The sequence below is a fragment of the Chlamydotis macqueenii genome, chromosome W, assembly GCF_036417535.1.
Source record: "Chlamydotis macqueenii isolate bChlMac1 chromosome W, bChlMac1.mat, whole genome shotgun sequence".
Classification (NCBI taxonomy): domain Eukaryota; kingdom Metazoa; phylum Chordata; class Aves; order Otidiformes; family Otididae; genus Chlamydotis; species Chlamydotis macqueenii.
Window position 1 is genome coordinate 44146613 of NC_141592.1, and position 18294 is coordinate 44164906.

At 49.0% G+C, this 18294-nt stretch overlaps 1 protein-coding gene across 1 annotated transcript in view; it reads right to left on the reverse strand.

The window, feature by feature from the left end:
• LOC147596728 (zinc finger protein 462-like) overlaps window positions 1–18294 on the reverse strand; it is a 66066-nt gene that overhangs the window by 27206 nt on the left and 20566 nt on the right. Inside the window, exon 6 of the mRNA XM_086769624.1 lies at window positions 1156–1347. Coding sequence (XP_086625750.1) covers window positions 1156–1347 — 192 coding nt within the window. The remainder of the gene's footprint in view (window positions 1–1155; window positions 1348–18294) is intronic.

Sequence of the window (18294 nt, forward strand, 5' to 3'; positions counted from 1 at the left end):
TTCACTGACCTTAGTGTTTGCAGGGTTGTTCCTCTCACAATTTTCACACTTCTCTCTCTCTCAGCTGCTGCACAGTGGGTTTTTTTACCCTGTCTTAAATTTGTTATCACAGGGGCACCACCAGCATCACTGATGGGCTCAGCTTTGGGTCCATTTTGGAGCCAGCTGGAACCGTCTCTGTCTGGCACAGGGTCAGCTCCTGGTGTCTTCTCACAGAAGTCACCCCTGCTGCATCCCTCTACCAAAACATTGCCATGTAATCCCAATATATTTTCCTACAATTCTTCAGCTAATTTTCCCCAAATATAGTTACTTTTATGCTGAGCACAATACTCTTTTTCAAAACCACAGTTGTTCTGTCATTTGCTTCCTTTGTAACAGCAACTCCAGGCCAGTATGACATTCGTTCCTACAGCCTGCTTTGTCCACTGCTGCTTTTCCTCACAACACAGATGATCCATATGAAGTGCAGTATGTTCCCCTTCTCCTGGCATTTGCAGTATCTCTGTTCGCTGTCATCCATTTAAAGTAAGAACATTGCATGCTGGGAGTCTGCTGTCACACATGTAACTGGGATGACCAATTTCTATCAGTCAAGTTTCAATCCTGTATTCTCATCATCACAAGCAATAAAGCTCTGTAGCCCAAATACAAGGTAAAACTTAAAAATAAGCCATCTGTCCGTATTTCAAACATCAGAATCTGTGTACACACCCATATCCATAAAAAGCATAAAATAGAAAGTTGCTTAGCTATTCCCTCTACTTTTTATGCTTTATATTTAGTGGCTTCACTAAACTACTGCTCTGCTAACAAGATAAAGAGGTGTTTTTCAGAAGTGCAAATGGAATTAGATGCTCTCTTTCTCATGGACTTTTAATGGGAGCTCTGACACTGAAAATTTCCGATGTTGTAAATCTTTGCTGAAAAGTAAGGTCAGCTTGACTTATTCCAAAGGCCAACCATTGTCAGTATAAGTTGGTAAAGAAGAAACTGGTGAGATTTGACTGTAGGTCAAGTACTTGAACACCACCTTTATTCTTGCTTTTCATGAAACTTTGGATTTTTCTTAATTGTTGCCTTAATTTTTTTTTCAAATAAAAATATTAAGTAGTATTTTAGACAATTAAATTCTTGCTCTGAGGTACCTCTTACCATTAGAGTCCTCCACCTCTTCAGCAGAAGTGTGGTTCTTGGAGGTGTGGTAGCCAAGTGAGGCTGAGAGGCTGACAACACGGGGTCTTGGTAGTGTTAGTGCTTTCCCATGCACTCTCAAGGAATGCTCTTTCAGCTGGCTGATTGTCATGGTGGAAAATGTGCAGGAAGAACATTTGTAGGCATGCTCACCTGAGTGAGTGAAATACAGGCAAGTCATTAGCTCACAAAAGAAACAGATTGAGATCCCTATTCTTCTCCTGCTGAACTCAGCAGTAAAATTCCTATGGCCTCCTTCAGTGTGAGACTTATTCCAAAGAGAACAAACTATGTGCAGCTCCCTGTTGAAACAGTCTGCAGTCTGCAGGTACAGACACCCACTTTGGGAACAAAGTTTTGCTTTCCGACAACTCTAGATCCTTGTCAAATGACTGATGCCAGAAAACAAAGACCAGACTCTTAGCATGCCTGTGTTGCATGGTATAAGAAAACAGAATCTTGGATGAAAATAGAGCCACTTGACTAGAATATTTCCAAATTTCTTTGTTTTCCCATGCAACACATCCAGAATCATTACTAAAGAAACCAGAAGGAGACTATAAAATGTTAACTAAGGTTATTTTAAAAACCCAAACAAACAAACCATCCACTGCCTCCCCCCGCACTTAATTTGAGGAGAATTTCATTTTCCTTATATAAAACCTGCCTCCAGGCAGGAATGAGTTCCATAGAACTAGTAACCAAGTCAAGGCTGGTTTATTACAAGAAGTGGACATTACAATACCAAGAGCAGTACATATTTATAGAGCTATGGGAAAGTATATTATGGAAAAATATTAAATGAAGTGAAAGAAGAGAAATAACGAACAGTAGTGAATTTGGTTCCAAATACACAAGTCATAAAGACAGAATACAATAGGAAACAAATTCCCAAGACAAGACTTGTTCTATATTAAGCATGGAGGCACCTGAAAAAAAGTGAAATGTCCAATGTAAGTGATGTGATGTTATATGTGTGGCAAGTAATTGTTCTGGAAGTGTCGCTTTCAGGTAAAAGAGCTACACTGACTACATGCAAGTTGTACATAAAATGACAAAACTAATAAAAGAGTGAAATATTCATTAACACTAATGGATGGATAAGAGCTCTGGTTATGAAAGAGGCAGAAAAATGTTTTCCACTTCTCAAGAAATTCAACAAACAAGGTTCTAGAACAGAATGGTTTCAAACATCAGAAAAAAAGTGAACAAAAAGAAAACAAGAGAAAAAAAAGTATCACAGTTAGTCATAACAAGCACATAAAAGAGATTAGCAATCATTCTACATGAAAATACCCCCCTCCACCACCACAAAACTCCCATGTTAATCACAAGGACAAAATACAGGCTCTTAGAAACCCACATTGGTGTATCTGAAAAATATCAGAGTCTGAAATGGTGAAACAAAATGTCACATATGGTTCCTTTTCAAATTACATTCTGCACCCGAATATTATTGCCACAGAGATATCACTGGTTTACAAAGATAACAAAAATGGTTTTCATAAAGCATGTATGATGGACTGATTAATGAGAAAGGATGAACTAAAGATAAAAAGATATAAAACCCCACAATTTGCTAAATATAAGCAATTACTGGTAGGCACCAGTTGATTTTTAACATAAAGTCACAATAAGAAATTAAAGAAAACTGAAGACTACTACAAATTAAGAAATTAGAAGACAGCTAGTAACTATATTCCCTATTTATCAATAACAGTCCAGGTGGACAGCACCATGTGAAAATGTGTTTGGTTTCAGAGGCAAAACTATAGTTTTCATTAGTGTGAATCCACAGAAAAGTTAGGAAATTTTCTACTGCTAGGATCTCATAATTATTACTTTGAAATATACAAATAAGTGTATCTTCATATTTTTTCATGGGACTATCTCAACACCTGAGATGTATCCAAAGCATTGTGTCCCAGATGATATATGTCAAAGGAAGCAGCACATACTGAATGAGAACAAATACTAGATGCTTATAAGAACCAAATAGTTCTTGTAAGGGTATGTGGAAGGAAAGCATCTGTTCCTTTAAGGGTATCTGGTCAGGGGGCCACCTTTAATACAAAAAAAGGATAATAAGAAAGAGAGGAAGGCATAAACAAGAACATTCAGGGACACAAACCTGACTGATAAATGATAAAGGAGTCAGTGATGAGAGCCAGTTGGTATGCTTGCCTGACTGAGCCCTGTGCTTGATCACCACAGTCTGTCCTGTCTTCTTATATCTTCTCATTAAGTATTTTCTTAACTATCTCTCTGCGTAATCTCACTCTATCCTGTGTGCATGTATGTATGGTGCAAGGACTAAGTGTCATCTACTAGTGAGACCTGTGTGAGTGGAATCTGGTGCCAGCTACTGGAGTTAGACTGGGAGTGTAGGTGCCTTGACCTGTTGTGTCAGCTACTGGTACGAGTGGGGGTCTTTAAACTCCAGCCACTGGGGTGGGAATGGTGTGTGTCTCAACAACCAGCTACTAAGAGGGACTGGTATGACTGAGAGACTCTGTGCCAGTGGCTGGAGTGGGACTATGGGTCACAGCCCATATGCCTGGTGTCAGGCTTCCCAAAATGGAGTGTGCATGAGGGATGTGTGTGTATTCACAATCAAACTTCAATCTGGACTAGCTGATACAGGGAATTAACTGTCTGCTAAATATTGCTTGATTTAGAAGACCAACTGTCTGTATATTGCTTGATTTAGGGGACTAACTGTCTGCTAGATAATGCCTAACAATCCTGTTTGCCTTGAAACTCACTTAAGCTTATCAGGGACTGGTATTTGTCAAGAAACTGGTATTTGTCAAGGACTAATGTGTCTAGCAAAGGACGGAAAGTTAGTTCCACCACAAATTCGGTCAGAAGTCGGGAAACTGCTGAAATCACCAAGCGAAAGGAGAGCATGGGTGAATGACTAAAGTTCATCTAGAGGAAGATAAGACCCCTGAAGAAGTAAAAGACCACCAGAGACAGATCTGAAATGCTAACGCAAGTTTTGTTTTAACAACCCTGCCTCACTTATGCATATGTATGTCTGTATTGTGCAATCTTATGAATATGTATACCTGCACCGTATAAATTTTTAGTAAAATGTGCTGGTGTGCGTGCTTTTGGAGGAGCGATCCCCCATGCACCCGGCGCCGAATAAACATGCCTGCTTTATAACTCTCTCTGAGTTGTAGAGTTTGATCCGCGCATCATAGCCACTGGTCCCAGTGCCGGGCAGGAGGAAGTCCTGGGCTGAAACACTTGGAGGAGGCAGCTGCTCCTAACATCCCTTAACAGTTCTAATTATTATGCAAGAATGCATTTTATAATAAATGGAGTTTGACCACTCCCTAAAAGATAATGGACATGAGGACACTGAGTGAAAGACACCTGGATTTTTACAACCACCAAGGCACTTTAAACAAATGTGTGGGCATGCTGCACATCTCTAAGAACAAATAAAATAACAGAATATCTACAAGAGAGAAAGAAAAATAAAACTTTTAACAAATGAAAGCCACAGAAACACTGCATTACTGGAAGACTAGTGAAAAATATCCACAAGGTTATTATAGAATCATAGAATCATAGAATGGTTAGGGTTGGAAGGGACCTTCAAAGGTCATCTAGTCCAACCCCCCTGCAAGGAGCAGGGACATCCCTGACTAGGTCAGGTTGCTCAGAGCCTCATCCAGCCTGGCCTTGAACGCTTCCAGAGATGGGGCCTCCACCACCTTTCTGGGCAACCTGTTCCAGTGTTCTATAACTCGCATCGTAAAAATTTTTTTCCTAATTTCTAATCTAAATCTACCCCCCTCTATTTTAAAACCATTACCTCTCGTCCTATCGCAACAGGCCCTACTAAACAGCCTTTCCCCATCTTCCTTGTAGGCCCCCTTGAGGTACTGGAAGACCGCTATCAGGTCTCCCCGGAGCCTCCTCTTCTCCAGGCTGAACAGCCCCAACTCTCTCAGCCTGTCCTCATAAGAGAGGTGCTCCAGCCCTTTTATCATCTTCGTGGCCCTCCTCTGGACCTTCTCCAACTGGTCCATGTCCTTCTTGTGTTGGGGGCTCCAGAACTGGACACAGTACTCCAGGTGGGGTCTCACCAGGGCAGAGTAGAGGGGGAGAATCACCTCCCTCGACCTGCTGGCCACGCTTCTCTTGATGCAGCCCAGGATGCGGTTGGCCTTCTGGGCCGCAAGGGTGCATTGCCTGCTCATGTTGAGCTTCTCGTCCACCAGCACTCCCAAGTCCTTCTCCTCAGGGCTGCTCTCAATCCATTCCCCGCCCAGCCTGTATTTGTGCCTGGGATTGCCATGACCCAGGTGCAGGACCTTGCACTTGGCCTGGTGGAACTTCATGAGGTTGGCACGGGCCCACCTCTCCAGCCTGTCAAGGTCCCTCTGGATGGCATCCCTCCCTTCCAGCGTGTCGACGGCACCACACAACTTGGTGTCGTCGGCGAACTTGCTGAGGGTGCGCTCTATCCCACTGTCCATGTCACCGACAAAGATGTTGAACAGGGCCGGGCTGTTCATCAATAGGATGATCCACAAAGTTATTTATTTAATAGAATAAATAAAGGACTTACTTGAAACAAAACAGGAAAAAGAGAGACCCAGAGAAAGAGAGAGCGCTACAAAGGGAGAGAGTGTTCTGAACTCAGAGAGCGAGCAAGCATCTGACCAAGACACAGCATGAGCCCAGTGCAGAGTGTACATATAACACAGATAGAGAGCATATGCTCTGAAAGAGTGTGCATGACAAAGAAACCACAAAAGAGCATGTGATTGACCCAGAGAGAGACCATGCGTGACTCAGAGAAAGAGAGTATGCACAAGTCAGAGAGAGACACACACAGAGAGGGAGGGGAGAGCACGTGATCCAGAGGCAGAGAAAGCATGTGACCCAAAGAGAGAGTGTGTGGCTCCGAGAGAGGGAGCATGACACAGGCTGAAGAAGTGAGCGTGACCAAGAGAGACAGAGAGCAAGTGTGACCCAGAGAGAATGTAAGCATGGACTAGAAAGAGAGACAGCATGAACCAGACAGAGCACAAACCAAAGAAAGATATAAAGCAAGTGTGACTTCTCATCCACTAGCACTTGGGTGTGCTAGTGGATGAGAAGCTCAACATGAGCCAGCAATGCACATTTGCAGCCCAAAAAGCCAACCACATCCCGGGCTGCATCAAGAGGAGTGTGGCCAGCAGGTCGAGGGAGGTGATTCTCCCCCTCTACTCTGCCCTGGTGAGACCCCACCTGGAGTACTGTGTCCAGTTCTGGAGCCCCCAACATAAGAAGGACATGGACCAGTTGGAGAAGGTCCAGAGGAGGGCCACGAAGATGATCAGAGGGCTGGAGCACCTTTCCTATGAGGACAGGCTGAGAGAGCTGAGGCTGTTCAGCCTGGAGAAGAGGAGGCTCTGGGGAGACCTTACAGCAGCCTTCCAGTACCTCAAGAGGGCCTACAGGAAAGACGGGGAGAAACTCTTCAGTAGGGCCTGTTGCAATACAACGAGGGGTAATGGTTTTAAAATAGAGGGAGGTAGATTCAGATTAGATATTAGGAAAAAAATTTTTACACTGAGGGTGGTGGAACACTGGCCCAGGTTGCCCAGAGAGGTGGTGGATGCCCCATCCCTGGAAACATTCAAGGCCAGGTTGGACGGGGCTCTGAGCAACCTGATCTGGTTGGAGATGTCCCTGCTCCTTGCAGGGGGGTTGGACTGGATGACCTTTAAAGGTCCCTTCCAACCCAAACTGTTCTATGATTCTATGTGACAAAGAGAGAGTTTGAGACAGAGAGAGAGAGTTCAACCAAGAGAAAGAGACAGAGAGAGTGTGTGGCCCAGAAAGATATAGAGTGTGACCCAGAGAGAAAGTGACCCAGACACAGAGAATGTAAGATCCAGAGGAAGAGAGGGCTTGAGTGACAGCAGAAGAGGGAGAGAGATCAACCAATAATGAGACGGAGAGAGACAGAGAGGAGGATGTGAGCCAAAGAGAGGGAGAATGTGCGCGATACGTGGCGGTGGTGTGATGACCCAGAGAGAGGAAGTAAGAGATCCAGAGAGAGACTGGGGTGGGGGGGGAGATGTCAGCCCAGAAGGAAGGGGTAGATAACCAAGAGAAAAAGACAGAGTTCAACCCAGAGAGAAAAAGAGAGGGGCAGGTGAATGAGACTCAGAGAGAGAAAGAGGGTATCCAAGAAAGAGAGACACACAAAGAGCATGCCAGACTGGTTGACCCAGAGAGAAAGAGCAAGAGGATGACCCAAAGGAGGATGACCCAAAGGAGGAGTATGGCAACCCATAGAGAGAGGGTAACCCACAGAGACTGAGAGAAAGAGAAATAGAGATCGGCCAAACGGGGGGGGGGGGGGGGGGGTGGCAAGCCAAAAAAGGGGGTGGGGAACCAAAGGGAGAGAGAGATGGAGACTCAGAGGGAGAGAGGGTGGACATGCTAGAAGTCAACTCAGAATGAGATAGCCTGTGTTGGTTTTGTTTAGTGAGAGGGACTACAGTGGCATGTTCCCTGATAATGCCTGTGCGATAACATATTTAAGAAGGGAGGAAAAAAAAAAAAAAGAAGTGAAGATGTGAAGAAGCTGAAGCAGGGGCAGAGAGGGGGAGGCGCGAGCCTTGTGGGCCTTGCAGCCCTCACCCTCTGGCCTCCCGCCAGGCGGCCGACTGGGACAGACTCTGCCTGGCCCAGCTGCAAGAAATTGAAGAGAGGAGATGTGAAGAGAAACTGAGAGGTGTCTGCCAATCTGTTGTGAAGAACTTTTCTTGTGAGAGGAATGGCTGCAGACACCAAGGTCAGTGAAGAAGGAGGGGGAGCAGTAATGCTGCTCCTGGCCCAGATTCCCCTGCAGCCCATGGTGATGACCATGGTGAAGCCAGCTGTGCCCCTGCAGCCCATGGAGGCCCATGGAGGCCCATGGAGGAGCCGGAGATCCCCCTGCAGCCTATGGAGGACCTCATGCTGGCGCAGGTGGATGCCTGAAGGAGGCTGTGGCCTGTGGAGGGCCCGTGCTGGGGCAGCCTATTCCTGAGGGACTGCACCCTGTGGAAGAAATGACCCACGCCGGAGCAGTTCACGAAGGACTGCAGCCCGTGGGAGGGACCCCACGAAAGAGCAGGGGAGGAATGTGAGGAGTTCTTGCCCTGAGGACGAAGCAGCGGCGTAAAACAACAAGTGATGAACTGACCATAACTCCCATTCCCTCTTCCCCCCTGTGCTGCTTGGGAGGGGGAAGGAGGTCGAGATAATGTTAAGCTTGGGAAGAGGGAGGGGTGGGAGGAAGTTACTTTGTTCTCTGTCTCATTCTCCTGCTTTGGTTTTAATAATAAATGAATAGTTTCCCCAAGTCGAGTCTGTTTTGCCCGTGACAGTAACTTTAAGGATCTCTCCCTGTCCTTATCTCAAACCTCGAGCCTTTTCCTTATATTATCTCTCCCTGTTCCCTCGGAGGGTGGGGGGAGTGAGAGAGACTGAATAGCTTGGTCTCAAGCAGGTCTAAACTACAACATACTCAGAGGAGAGGGGGGGGAGGGAGGATTGGAGGGGGTGACCAAGAGTTAAATAGAGATAAAGGTCAACTGGAGGATAAAAGGAGTCAGAGAGAAATTAACCGAAAGAGAGAGGGGAGGACAGAGAGGACCATCCAGAATGAGAAAGAGTGGCCCAGAAAGAGGGAGAGGGCAACTCAGAGAGAAAGGCAGGGAAACAAGAGAGAAAGACAGATAGAGGTCAATCCAGGGAGAAAAAGATAGAGGTCGAGGGGGGGGGGGATCTGGATGACACACCCAGAGAGAGAAGGAGAAGATGGAGGGAGGGAGGGAGAGGATTACCCACAGATAGGGTGGGTGACCCATAGGGAATGAGCAAGAGGGCGACCAAAAGAGGAGGCAGCAACTCAAAGACAGAGTGTGTGTAATCCACAGACAGAGAGATTACATGGCCCAGAGAGAGAAAGCCTGGTCCAGAGAGTGTGGTCCAGAGAGAGAGATACCCACTGAGAGAGAGTGTGTGACTGGGGAGGGGGGGGGCGAACCCAGAGAACCAGAGAGAGGTTGACCGGAGTGGGGGAGGCAACCCCAAGGAGGTGGCAGCGATGTAAAGAGAGAGGTCAACCCACAGAGATGTCAACCCACTGAGAGAGAGTGAGCAAGTGTGACCCAGAGAGAGGGAGAGCATGGGTGACCGAGAGACAAAAAGGATAGATGAGGAGAGAAGGGGGGGGGGTGAGTGAAAGAAGATGAGGTCTGGAGACGGTGAGGCAGTGAGGGAGGGGGTGGTATGGATCCAGAGAGAGTGTGTGTGTGGGTTCGAGGTAAGGTGACCTAGAGAGAGTGTGTGGTACCCCGAGGGGGTGTCAATGGAGAGAGAGGGGTGCCCAAACTGTGTGAGAGACACATCAATCCAGAGAAAATAGAGAGAGAAAGCAGAAGGGGGTGCTTGGAGGGAGTGAGCAAGAGGAAGACTGAGGTGGGAGTGGCAAGCCATAGAGAGAGGATAATTCACAGGGAGGGAGAGAAAGAAAGATTGATCGAGAGCAAGAGAGTGATTGGCCAAGAATATGAGAGAGACAGAAAGACAGACAGACTGATGGAGGGGAGGAGGAGGGGAGATGAGAGATGGGGGGGAGAATAGGGGGGCAATCAAGAGGGAAATACAGATAAAGATTAACCCAAATAGAAAAAGAGATTGGAGAGGGTGGGGAGAGAGAGGGCATGGGAGGGGGTGTGAGCCCAGAGAGAAAGAATGCGTAACCCAAAGAAAGAGGACGGCCCAAAGGAGGTGGCGGCAACCTCGCAGTCACAAGCCCTGGTCCTCATGGGGGACTTCAACCACCCTGACACCTGTTGGAGAGACAACACAGCAGGACACAGGCAGTCCAGGAGGTTTCTGGAATGCGTGGATGACAACTTCCTCCTGCAGGCGATAGAGGAGCCGACAAGGAGGGGTGCCATGCTCAACCTTGTGCTCACCAACAGGGAGGGACTGGTGGGGGATGTGAAACTAAAGGACAGCCTTGGCTGCAGCGACCATGACACGGTGGAGTTCAAGATCCACGGGGCAGCAAGGAAACTACACAGCAAGCTCTCTGTCCTGGACTTCAGGAGGGCAGACTTTGGCCTCTTCAGGGATCTGATGGGCAAAGTGCCATGGGAGGCGGCCCTGGAGGGAAGAGGGGCTCAGGAAAGTTGGTCGATATTCAAGGAGCACCTTCTCCAAGCTCAGCAGAGGTGCATCCTGATGAAGAACAAGTTGGGCAAAAAGGCCAGGAGGATGAGCAAGGAGCTCCTGGACCAACTGAAAGCAAAGAAGAAAGCCTATAGAGGGTGGAAGTGGGGACAGGTAGCCTGGGAGGAATACAGAGAGGCTGTGCGAGTGGCCAGGGATAAGGTAAGGAAGGCTAAAGCCCTGACAGAACTGAATCTGGCCAGGGATGTCAAAAACAACAAGAAAGGCTTCTATAGGTATGTAGGGGACAAAAGAAGGTCCAGGGAAAATGTAGGCCCCCTCCGGAAGGAAATGGGTGACCTGGTTACCCGGGACATGGAGAAGGCTGAGGTACTCAATGACTTTTTTGCCTCATTCTTCACCAATAAGGGCTCTTGTCTCACCATCCAAGCTGTGGAAGACACAAGCAGGGACTGGGAGGATGAAGAACGGCCCACTGTACTGGAAGAGCAGATTTGGGAACATCTGAGGAACCTGAAGGTGCACGAGTCCATGGGACCTGATGAGATCCCTCCGCGGGTCCTGAGGGAACTGGCGGATGAAGTTGCCAAGTCCCTGGCCATCATATTTGAAAAGTGGTGGTGGTCTGGTGAGGTCCCCGATGACTGGAAGAGGGGTAACATAACGCCCATTTTTTAAAAGGGTAAGAAGGAGGACCCGGGCAACTACAGGCCGGTCAGCCTCACCTCTGTGCCTGGCAAGGTCATGGAGCAGATTCTCCTGGAAACCGTGCTAAGGCACATGGAGAGCAAGGAGGTGGTTGGTGACAGCCAACATGGCTTCACCAAGGGCAGATCGTGCCTGACCAATTTGGTGGCCTTCTATGACGGGGCAACAGCATCGGTGGACAAGGGACGAGCAACGGATATGATCTACCTGGACTTTTGCAAGGCATTTGACACTGTCCTGCACAACATCCTTCTCTCTAAACTAGAGAGTTTGATGGACGGACCACTCGGTGGATAAGGAGGTGGCTGGATGGCCGCACTCAGAGAATGGTGGTCAACGGCTCAGTGTCCATGTGGAGACCGGTCATGAGTGGCATTTCTCAGGGGTCCGTGTTGGGCCTGGCCCTGTTCAACATCTTTGTAGGCAACATGGACAGTGGGATAGAGTGCACCCTCAGCAAGTTCGCCGATGACACCAAGCTGTGTGGTGCCGTTCACATGCTGGAAGGGAGGGACGCCATCCAGAGGGACCTTGACAGGCTGGAGAGGTGGGCCCGTGCAAACCTCATGAAGTTCAACCAGGCAAAGTGCAAGGTCCTGCACCTGGGTCATGGCAATCCCAGGCACAAATATAGGCTGGGCGGGGAATGGACTGAGAACAGCCCTGAGGAGAAGAACTTGGGAGTGATGGTGGATGAGAAGCTCAACATGAGCCAACAATGCGCCCTTGCGGCCCAGAAGGCCAACCGCATCCTGGGTTGCATCAAGAGGAGTGTGGCCAGCAGGTCGAGGGAGGTGATTCTGCCCCTCTACTCTGCCCTGGTGAGACCCCACCTGGAGTACTGTGTCCAGTTCTGGAGCCCCCAACATAAAAAGGACATGGACCAGTTGGAGAGGGTCCAGAGGAGGGCCACGAAGATGATCAGAGGGCTGGAGCACCTCTGCTGTGAGGACAGGCTGAGAGAGTTGGGGCTGTTCAGCCTGGAGAAGAGGAGGCTCCGGGGAGACCTTAGAGCGGTCTTCCAGTACCTCAAGGGGGCCTATAAGAAAGGTGGGGAGAGGCTTTTCAGTAGGGCCTGTTGTGATAGGACTAGGGGTAATGGTTTTAAAATAGAGGGAGGTAGATTCAGATTAGATATTAGGAAAATTTTTTTTTACAATGAGGGTGGTGGAACACTGGCCCAGGTTGCCCAGAGAGGTGGTGGATGGCCCATCCCTAGGGATGTTCAAGGCCAGGTTGGATGAGGCTCTGAGCAACCTGATCTAGTCAGGGATGTCCCTGCTCCTTGCAGGGGGGTTGGACTAGATGACCTTTAAAGGTCCCTTCCAACCCTAACCATTCTATGATTCTATGATTCTAACCCATAGAGGGTGGCCCACAGAGGGAATGAAGCCAGGAAAGGAACTGTGACCTAGAAAAGGAAAGAGTGACAGTGTGGGCCAGGGGAGGGAGAGAGCGAGAATGCCAAAAATGGGAGAAGGGAGGGGAGGGGGAGAGAGACAGAGAGGGAGAGACTGGCCAAGAATTAGAAAGACAGTGTGACCCAATGTGAGGGGAGAGATATACATATATACCCTGAGATAGAGGGGGATAGGGGAGCAATAAAGGAAGAAATACATATAGAAGTCAACCCAAGGTGAAAAATAGAGAAATCATGCAACCCAGAAAAAGAGAGAGTGTGTAACCCCAATAAAGAGAGAGGGACGAGAAGAGATGGGGAGAGCATGACCCAGAGAGGGAAAGAGACCCAGAAAGAGAAAGAAGGTGGCCAGGGGATGTGTGTGTGACTCAGAAAGAGAAAATTAGTGTGAACATGTTGCCCTGAGAGAATGACTGGGGCAGGGGGGACACAGAGACACTAACCCATAGGGAAAATGCATGACCCAGAGAGAGAGAGAGCACAGCTCGGGGTTGGGGGTTGGGGGGGGGGGGCACACCTTAACCAGAGATACAAATAGAACACATAATCCAGAGAAAGATAGCATAACCCACAGAGACAGAGAGAGTGCACGTGTGGCCCAAAGACAGGGAGAGAGCAAGCGCACATGACCCAAAGAGCAAGAGACCACACAGGTCTCAAAGAATGTGACCCAGAGAGCAAGACTGTGTGCATGCAACGCAAAGCTTATGACCCAGAGAGAGCGCACATTTGACCCAGAGAGCAAGAGTGCACTCCCTCTCGAAGGAGAGCTCAAGCATAATAATATATAATTATAATATAATATCAGGCTTGGCCATGACAAGTTGTGGGATGACACATCAAGGTTAGAAGGATGGGGTGCTAGTGAAGGCTGTCCGCCTGTTGCTCTGAGATGCGCTGGGCACACTGCAGCACACCTGAAGTCTTACGGAGATGAGCCAGGGGCTCCTGAGGCAATAGGAGCCAACAGGGAAACACCAATGAAATACCTCAAAGGAATTAAGGGCTGCTCCTCTAAGAAGGTGACACAGCCGACAGCCCAGCTGAAGTACCTGCACTGCCAATGCACGCAGCATGGGCAACAAACAGGAGGAGTTGGAAGCCACTGTGCTGATAGAAAGCTATGACCTGGTTGCCATTACAGAAACTTGGTGGGACGAATCCCATGACTGAAGTGTGGCTATTGATGGCTACAGGCTGTTCAGAAGGGGCAGGTGAGGAAGGAGGGGCAGAGGATTTGTGTTCTGCATCAAGAAATGGATAGATTGTGAAGAGCTGTCTCTGAAGAATAGTCACAAGCAGGTTGAAAGTTCCCCCCAGGAAACTGCCCTCAGCGACAAGGGAGCGGCAGATCTTTAAGGACACTTTCCATAGAGCACAAGAGCTCTCGATTGCCAGGTGTAAGAAATCAGAAAAGGAAGGCGAGAGACTGGCATGGCTGAGTCGAGATCTGCTGGTCAGACTAAAGGGCAAGAAGGAAATGCACAGGTGGTGGAAGCAGGGATGAGTATCCTGGGAAGAGTATAGGAACATTGCCCGGTTGTGTAGGGATGCAGTCAGGAAGACCAAGGCATGGCTGGAGCTGAACTTGGCAAGGGATGCAAAGAATAATAAGAAGGTCTTCTACAGGTATGTCAGCCAGAAAAGGAAGATCAAAGAAAGCGTACCCTTCCTTGATGAACTCTACTGGCAAACCAGTAACAATGGATGAGGAGAAGGCTGAGGTACTCAACAAGTTTTTTGCCTCAGTCTTCACTGGCAACCTCTCTTCCCACACCTCTCAGGACCTCAAGGCAGGAACTAGGGGAGCAAAGTCTCTCCCATTGTAGGAGAAGATCAGGTTCGTGACCACCTGAGGAACCTGCACATATGTATGTCTATGGGACCTGACGAGATGCATTCCAGAGTCCTGAGGGCATTGGCTAATGTAGTTGACAAGATACTCTCCATGATATTTGAAAAGTCATGGCAGTCAGGTGAGGTCCCTGCTGACTGGAAAAAGGGAAACATTGCCCCCAGTTTTAAACAGGGTAGAAAGGAGGATCCTGGGAACTACCTAAGTGTCAGCCTCACCTCTGTGCCTGGGAAGATCATGGATCAGATCCTCCTAGAAGCTATGCTGAGGCACATGGAGAACAGGGAAGTGGTTTGAGACAGTCAGCATGGCTTCACCAAAGGCAAGTCTTGCTGGACTAACCTAGTGGCCTTCTATGACAGAGTGACTACATCAGTGGACAAGGGAAGAGCTACAGATGTCATCTATCTGGACTTCTGTAAGGCCTGTGACACAGTCTCCCACAAAATCTTTCTCTCTAAATTGGAGAGATGGATTTAATGGATGGACTATTTGGTGGATGAGGAATTGGTTGGATGGTTGCATCCAGAAGGTAGTGGTCAATGGCTCAATATCCAGATGGAGATCAGTTACAAGTGGTGTCCCTCATGGGTCCATATTGGGATCAGTACTGTTTAACATCTTAATAGAATCATAGAATCATAGAATGGTTAGGGTTGGAAGGGACCTTCAAAGGTCATCTAGTCCAACCCCCCTGCAAGGAGCAGGGACATCCCTGACTAGGTCAGGTTGCTCAGAGCCTCATCCAGCCTGGCCTTGAACGCTTCCAGAGATGGGGCCTCCACCACCTTTCTGGGCAACCTGTTCCAGTGTTCTATAACCCGCATCGTAAAAAATTTTTTCCTAATTTCTAATCTAAATCTACCCCCCTCTATTTTAAAACCATTTACCTCTCGTCCTATCGCAACAGGCCCTACTAAACAGCCTATCCCCATCTTTCTTGTAGGCCCCCTTGAGGTACTGGAAGACCGCTATCAGGTCTCCCCGGAGCCTCCTCTTCTGCAGGCTGAACAGCCCCAACTCTCTCAGCCTGTCCTCATAAGAGAGGTGCTCCAGCCCTTTTATCATCTTCGTGACCCTCCTCTGGACCTTCTCCAACTGGTCCATGTCCTTCTTGTGCTGGGGGCTCCAGAACTGGAGACAATGACATAGTGGGATTGAGTGCACCCACAGCAAGTTTGCTGACAACACCAAGCTGTGTGGTGCGGTTTACATGCTGGAGGGGAGGAATGCCATCCAGAGGGATCTGGACAGGCTGGAGAGGTGGGCCCGTGCCAACCTCATGAAGTTCAACCAGGCCAAGTGCAAGGTCCTGCACGTGGGTCATGGCAATTCCAAGCATAAATATAGGCTGGGCGGAGAATGGATCGAGACCAGCCCTGAGGAGAAGGACTTGGGAGTGCTGGTGGATGAGAAGCTCAGCATGAGCCGACAATGCGTGCTTGCAGCCCAGAAAGCCAAATGCATCCTGGGCTGCATCAACAGAAGCATGGCAAGCAGGTCGAGGGAGGTGATTCTCCCCCTCTACTCTGCCCTGGTGAGATCCCACCTGGAGTGCTGCATCTATCTCTGGAGCCCCCAACATAAGAAGGACATGGACCAGTTGGAGAGGGTCCAGAGGAGGGCCACAAAGATGATCAGAGGGCTGGAGCACCTCTCCTATGAGGACAGGCTGAGAGAGTTGGGGCTGTTCAGCCTGGAGAAGAGGAGGCTCCGGGGAGACCTTATAGCAGCCTTCCAGTACCTCAAGGGGGCCTACAGGAAAGACGGGGAGAAACTCTTCAGCAGGGACTGTAGTGATAGGATGAAGGGTAATGGTTTTAAAATAGAGGGAGGTAGATTCAGATTAGATATTAGGAAAATTTTTTTTTACACTGAGGGCGGTGGAACACTGGCCCAGGTTGCCCAGAGAGGTGGTTGATGCCCCATCCCTGGAAACATTCAAGGCCAGGTTGGACGGGGCTCTGAGCAACCTGATCTGGTTGGAGATAGAATCATAGAATCATAGAATGGTTAGGGTTGGAAGGGACCTTCAAAGGTCATCTAGTCCAACCCCCCTGCAAGGAGCAGGGACATCCCTGACTAGGTCAGGTTGCTCAGAGCCTCATCCAGCCTGGCCTTGAACGTTTCCAGAGATGGGGCCTCCACCACCTTTCTGGGCAACCTGTTCCAGTGTTCTATAACTCGCATCGTAAAAAATTTTTTCCTAATTTCCAATCTAAATCTACCCCCCTCTATTTTAAAACCATTACCTCTCGTCCTATCGCAACAGGCCCTACTAAACAGCCTTTCCCCATCTTCCTTGTAGGCCCCCTTGAGGTACTGGAAGACTGCTATCAGGTCTCCCCGGAGCCTCCTCTTCTGCAGGCTGAACAGCCCCAACTCTCTCAGCCTGTCCTCATAAGAGAGGTGCTCCAGCCCTCTCCTCATCTTCGTGGCCCTCCTCTGGACCTTCTCCAACTGGTCCATGTCCTTCTTGTGTTGGGGGCTCCAGAACTGGACACAGTACTCCAGGTGGGGTCTCACCAGGGCAGAGTAGAGGGGGAGAATCACCTCCCTCGACCTGCTGGCCACGCTTCTCTTGATGCAGCCCAGGATGCGGTTGGCCTTCTGGGCCGCAAGGGCGCATTGCCTGCTCATGTTAAGCTTCTCGTCCACCAGCACTCCCAAGTCCTTCTCCTCAGGGCTGCTCTCAATCCATTCCCCACCCAGCCTGTATTTGTGCCTGGGATTGCCATGACCCAGGTGCAGGACCTTGCACTTGGCCTGGTTGAACTTCATGAGGTTGGCACGGGCCCACCTCTCCAGCCTGTCAAGGTCCCTCTGGATGGCATCCCTCCCTTCCAGCGTGTCGACGGCACCACACAACTTGGTGTCATCGGCGAACTTGCTGAGGGTGCACTCTATCCCACTGTCCATGTCGCCGACAAATATGTTGAACAGATGTCCCTGCTCCTTGCAGGGGGGTTGGACTGGATGGCCTTTAAAGGTCCCTTCCAACCCAAACTGTTCTATGATTCTATGTGACCCAGAGAAAGACAGTATGCATGCCCCAGAGAGTGAAAGAGGATGCGTCCCCCAGAGTATGACCCTGAGAAAAGAATGCATGACAAAATGTGTGAGCACACACATGATCCAGATAGATCAAGCAGGTGCCTGCCACTCTCAGCGAGGAAGCATGAGTATGCACAACCGAAAGAGAGCTCGCAGCCTAGACCAAGAGTGTGCAAGAGCGTGTGCGTTTGACCAGGAAAGAGAGAGCACATGTGACCGAGAGTGAGAATGCAGATACACAACCAAAAGCAAGTGTGTGTGCACATCCCAGAAATCTCACATGGCCCACAGAACAAGCACATAACCCAGAGAGATCATGCAAGAGTGCACACACAACCTCAGGAGACAGAGTGTGTGTCCAAAGGGAGCAGGGCCTAAAGGAGTGCACAATGCAGAGAGAGTACACACCCAAGAGTGTACCAAGAGATAGAGAGTGTGTACACCCCAGAGAGAGCATGTGTGACACAGATCAAGAGAGGATCACACAAGGCAGGGAGAGCACAAGACCCAGAGAGTGTGTGAGAGCATGCAACCCACAGAACTCATGTGCAATCCAGAGAGAGCATGAATTACCAAGAGAGCACAACCCAGAGAGAGCATGCAAGACTCGCAGAGAGAGCATGAGTATGCATCCTGGGGAGTGCAAAATGCATCAAGAGAGGAGCATGCAGTGCAGGGAGAGAGCATGAGTATGCATCCTGGGGAGTGCAAAATGCATCAAGAGAGGAGCATGCAGTGCAGGGAGAGAGCATGCATGTGTGCATATCCCAGGGAGAGAGAGCACATGCGCGCACACATGCCTCAGGGCGGGGGGCGAGAGAGACAGAGAGAGGGAGCAAGGATACAACTCATTGAG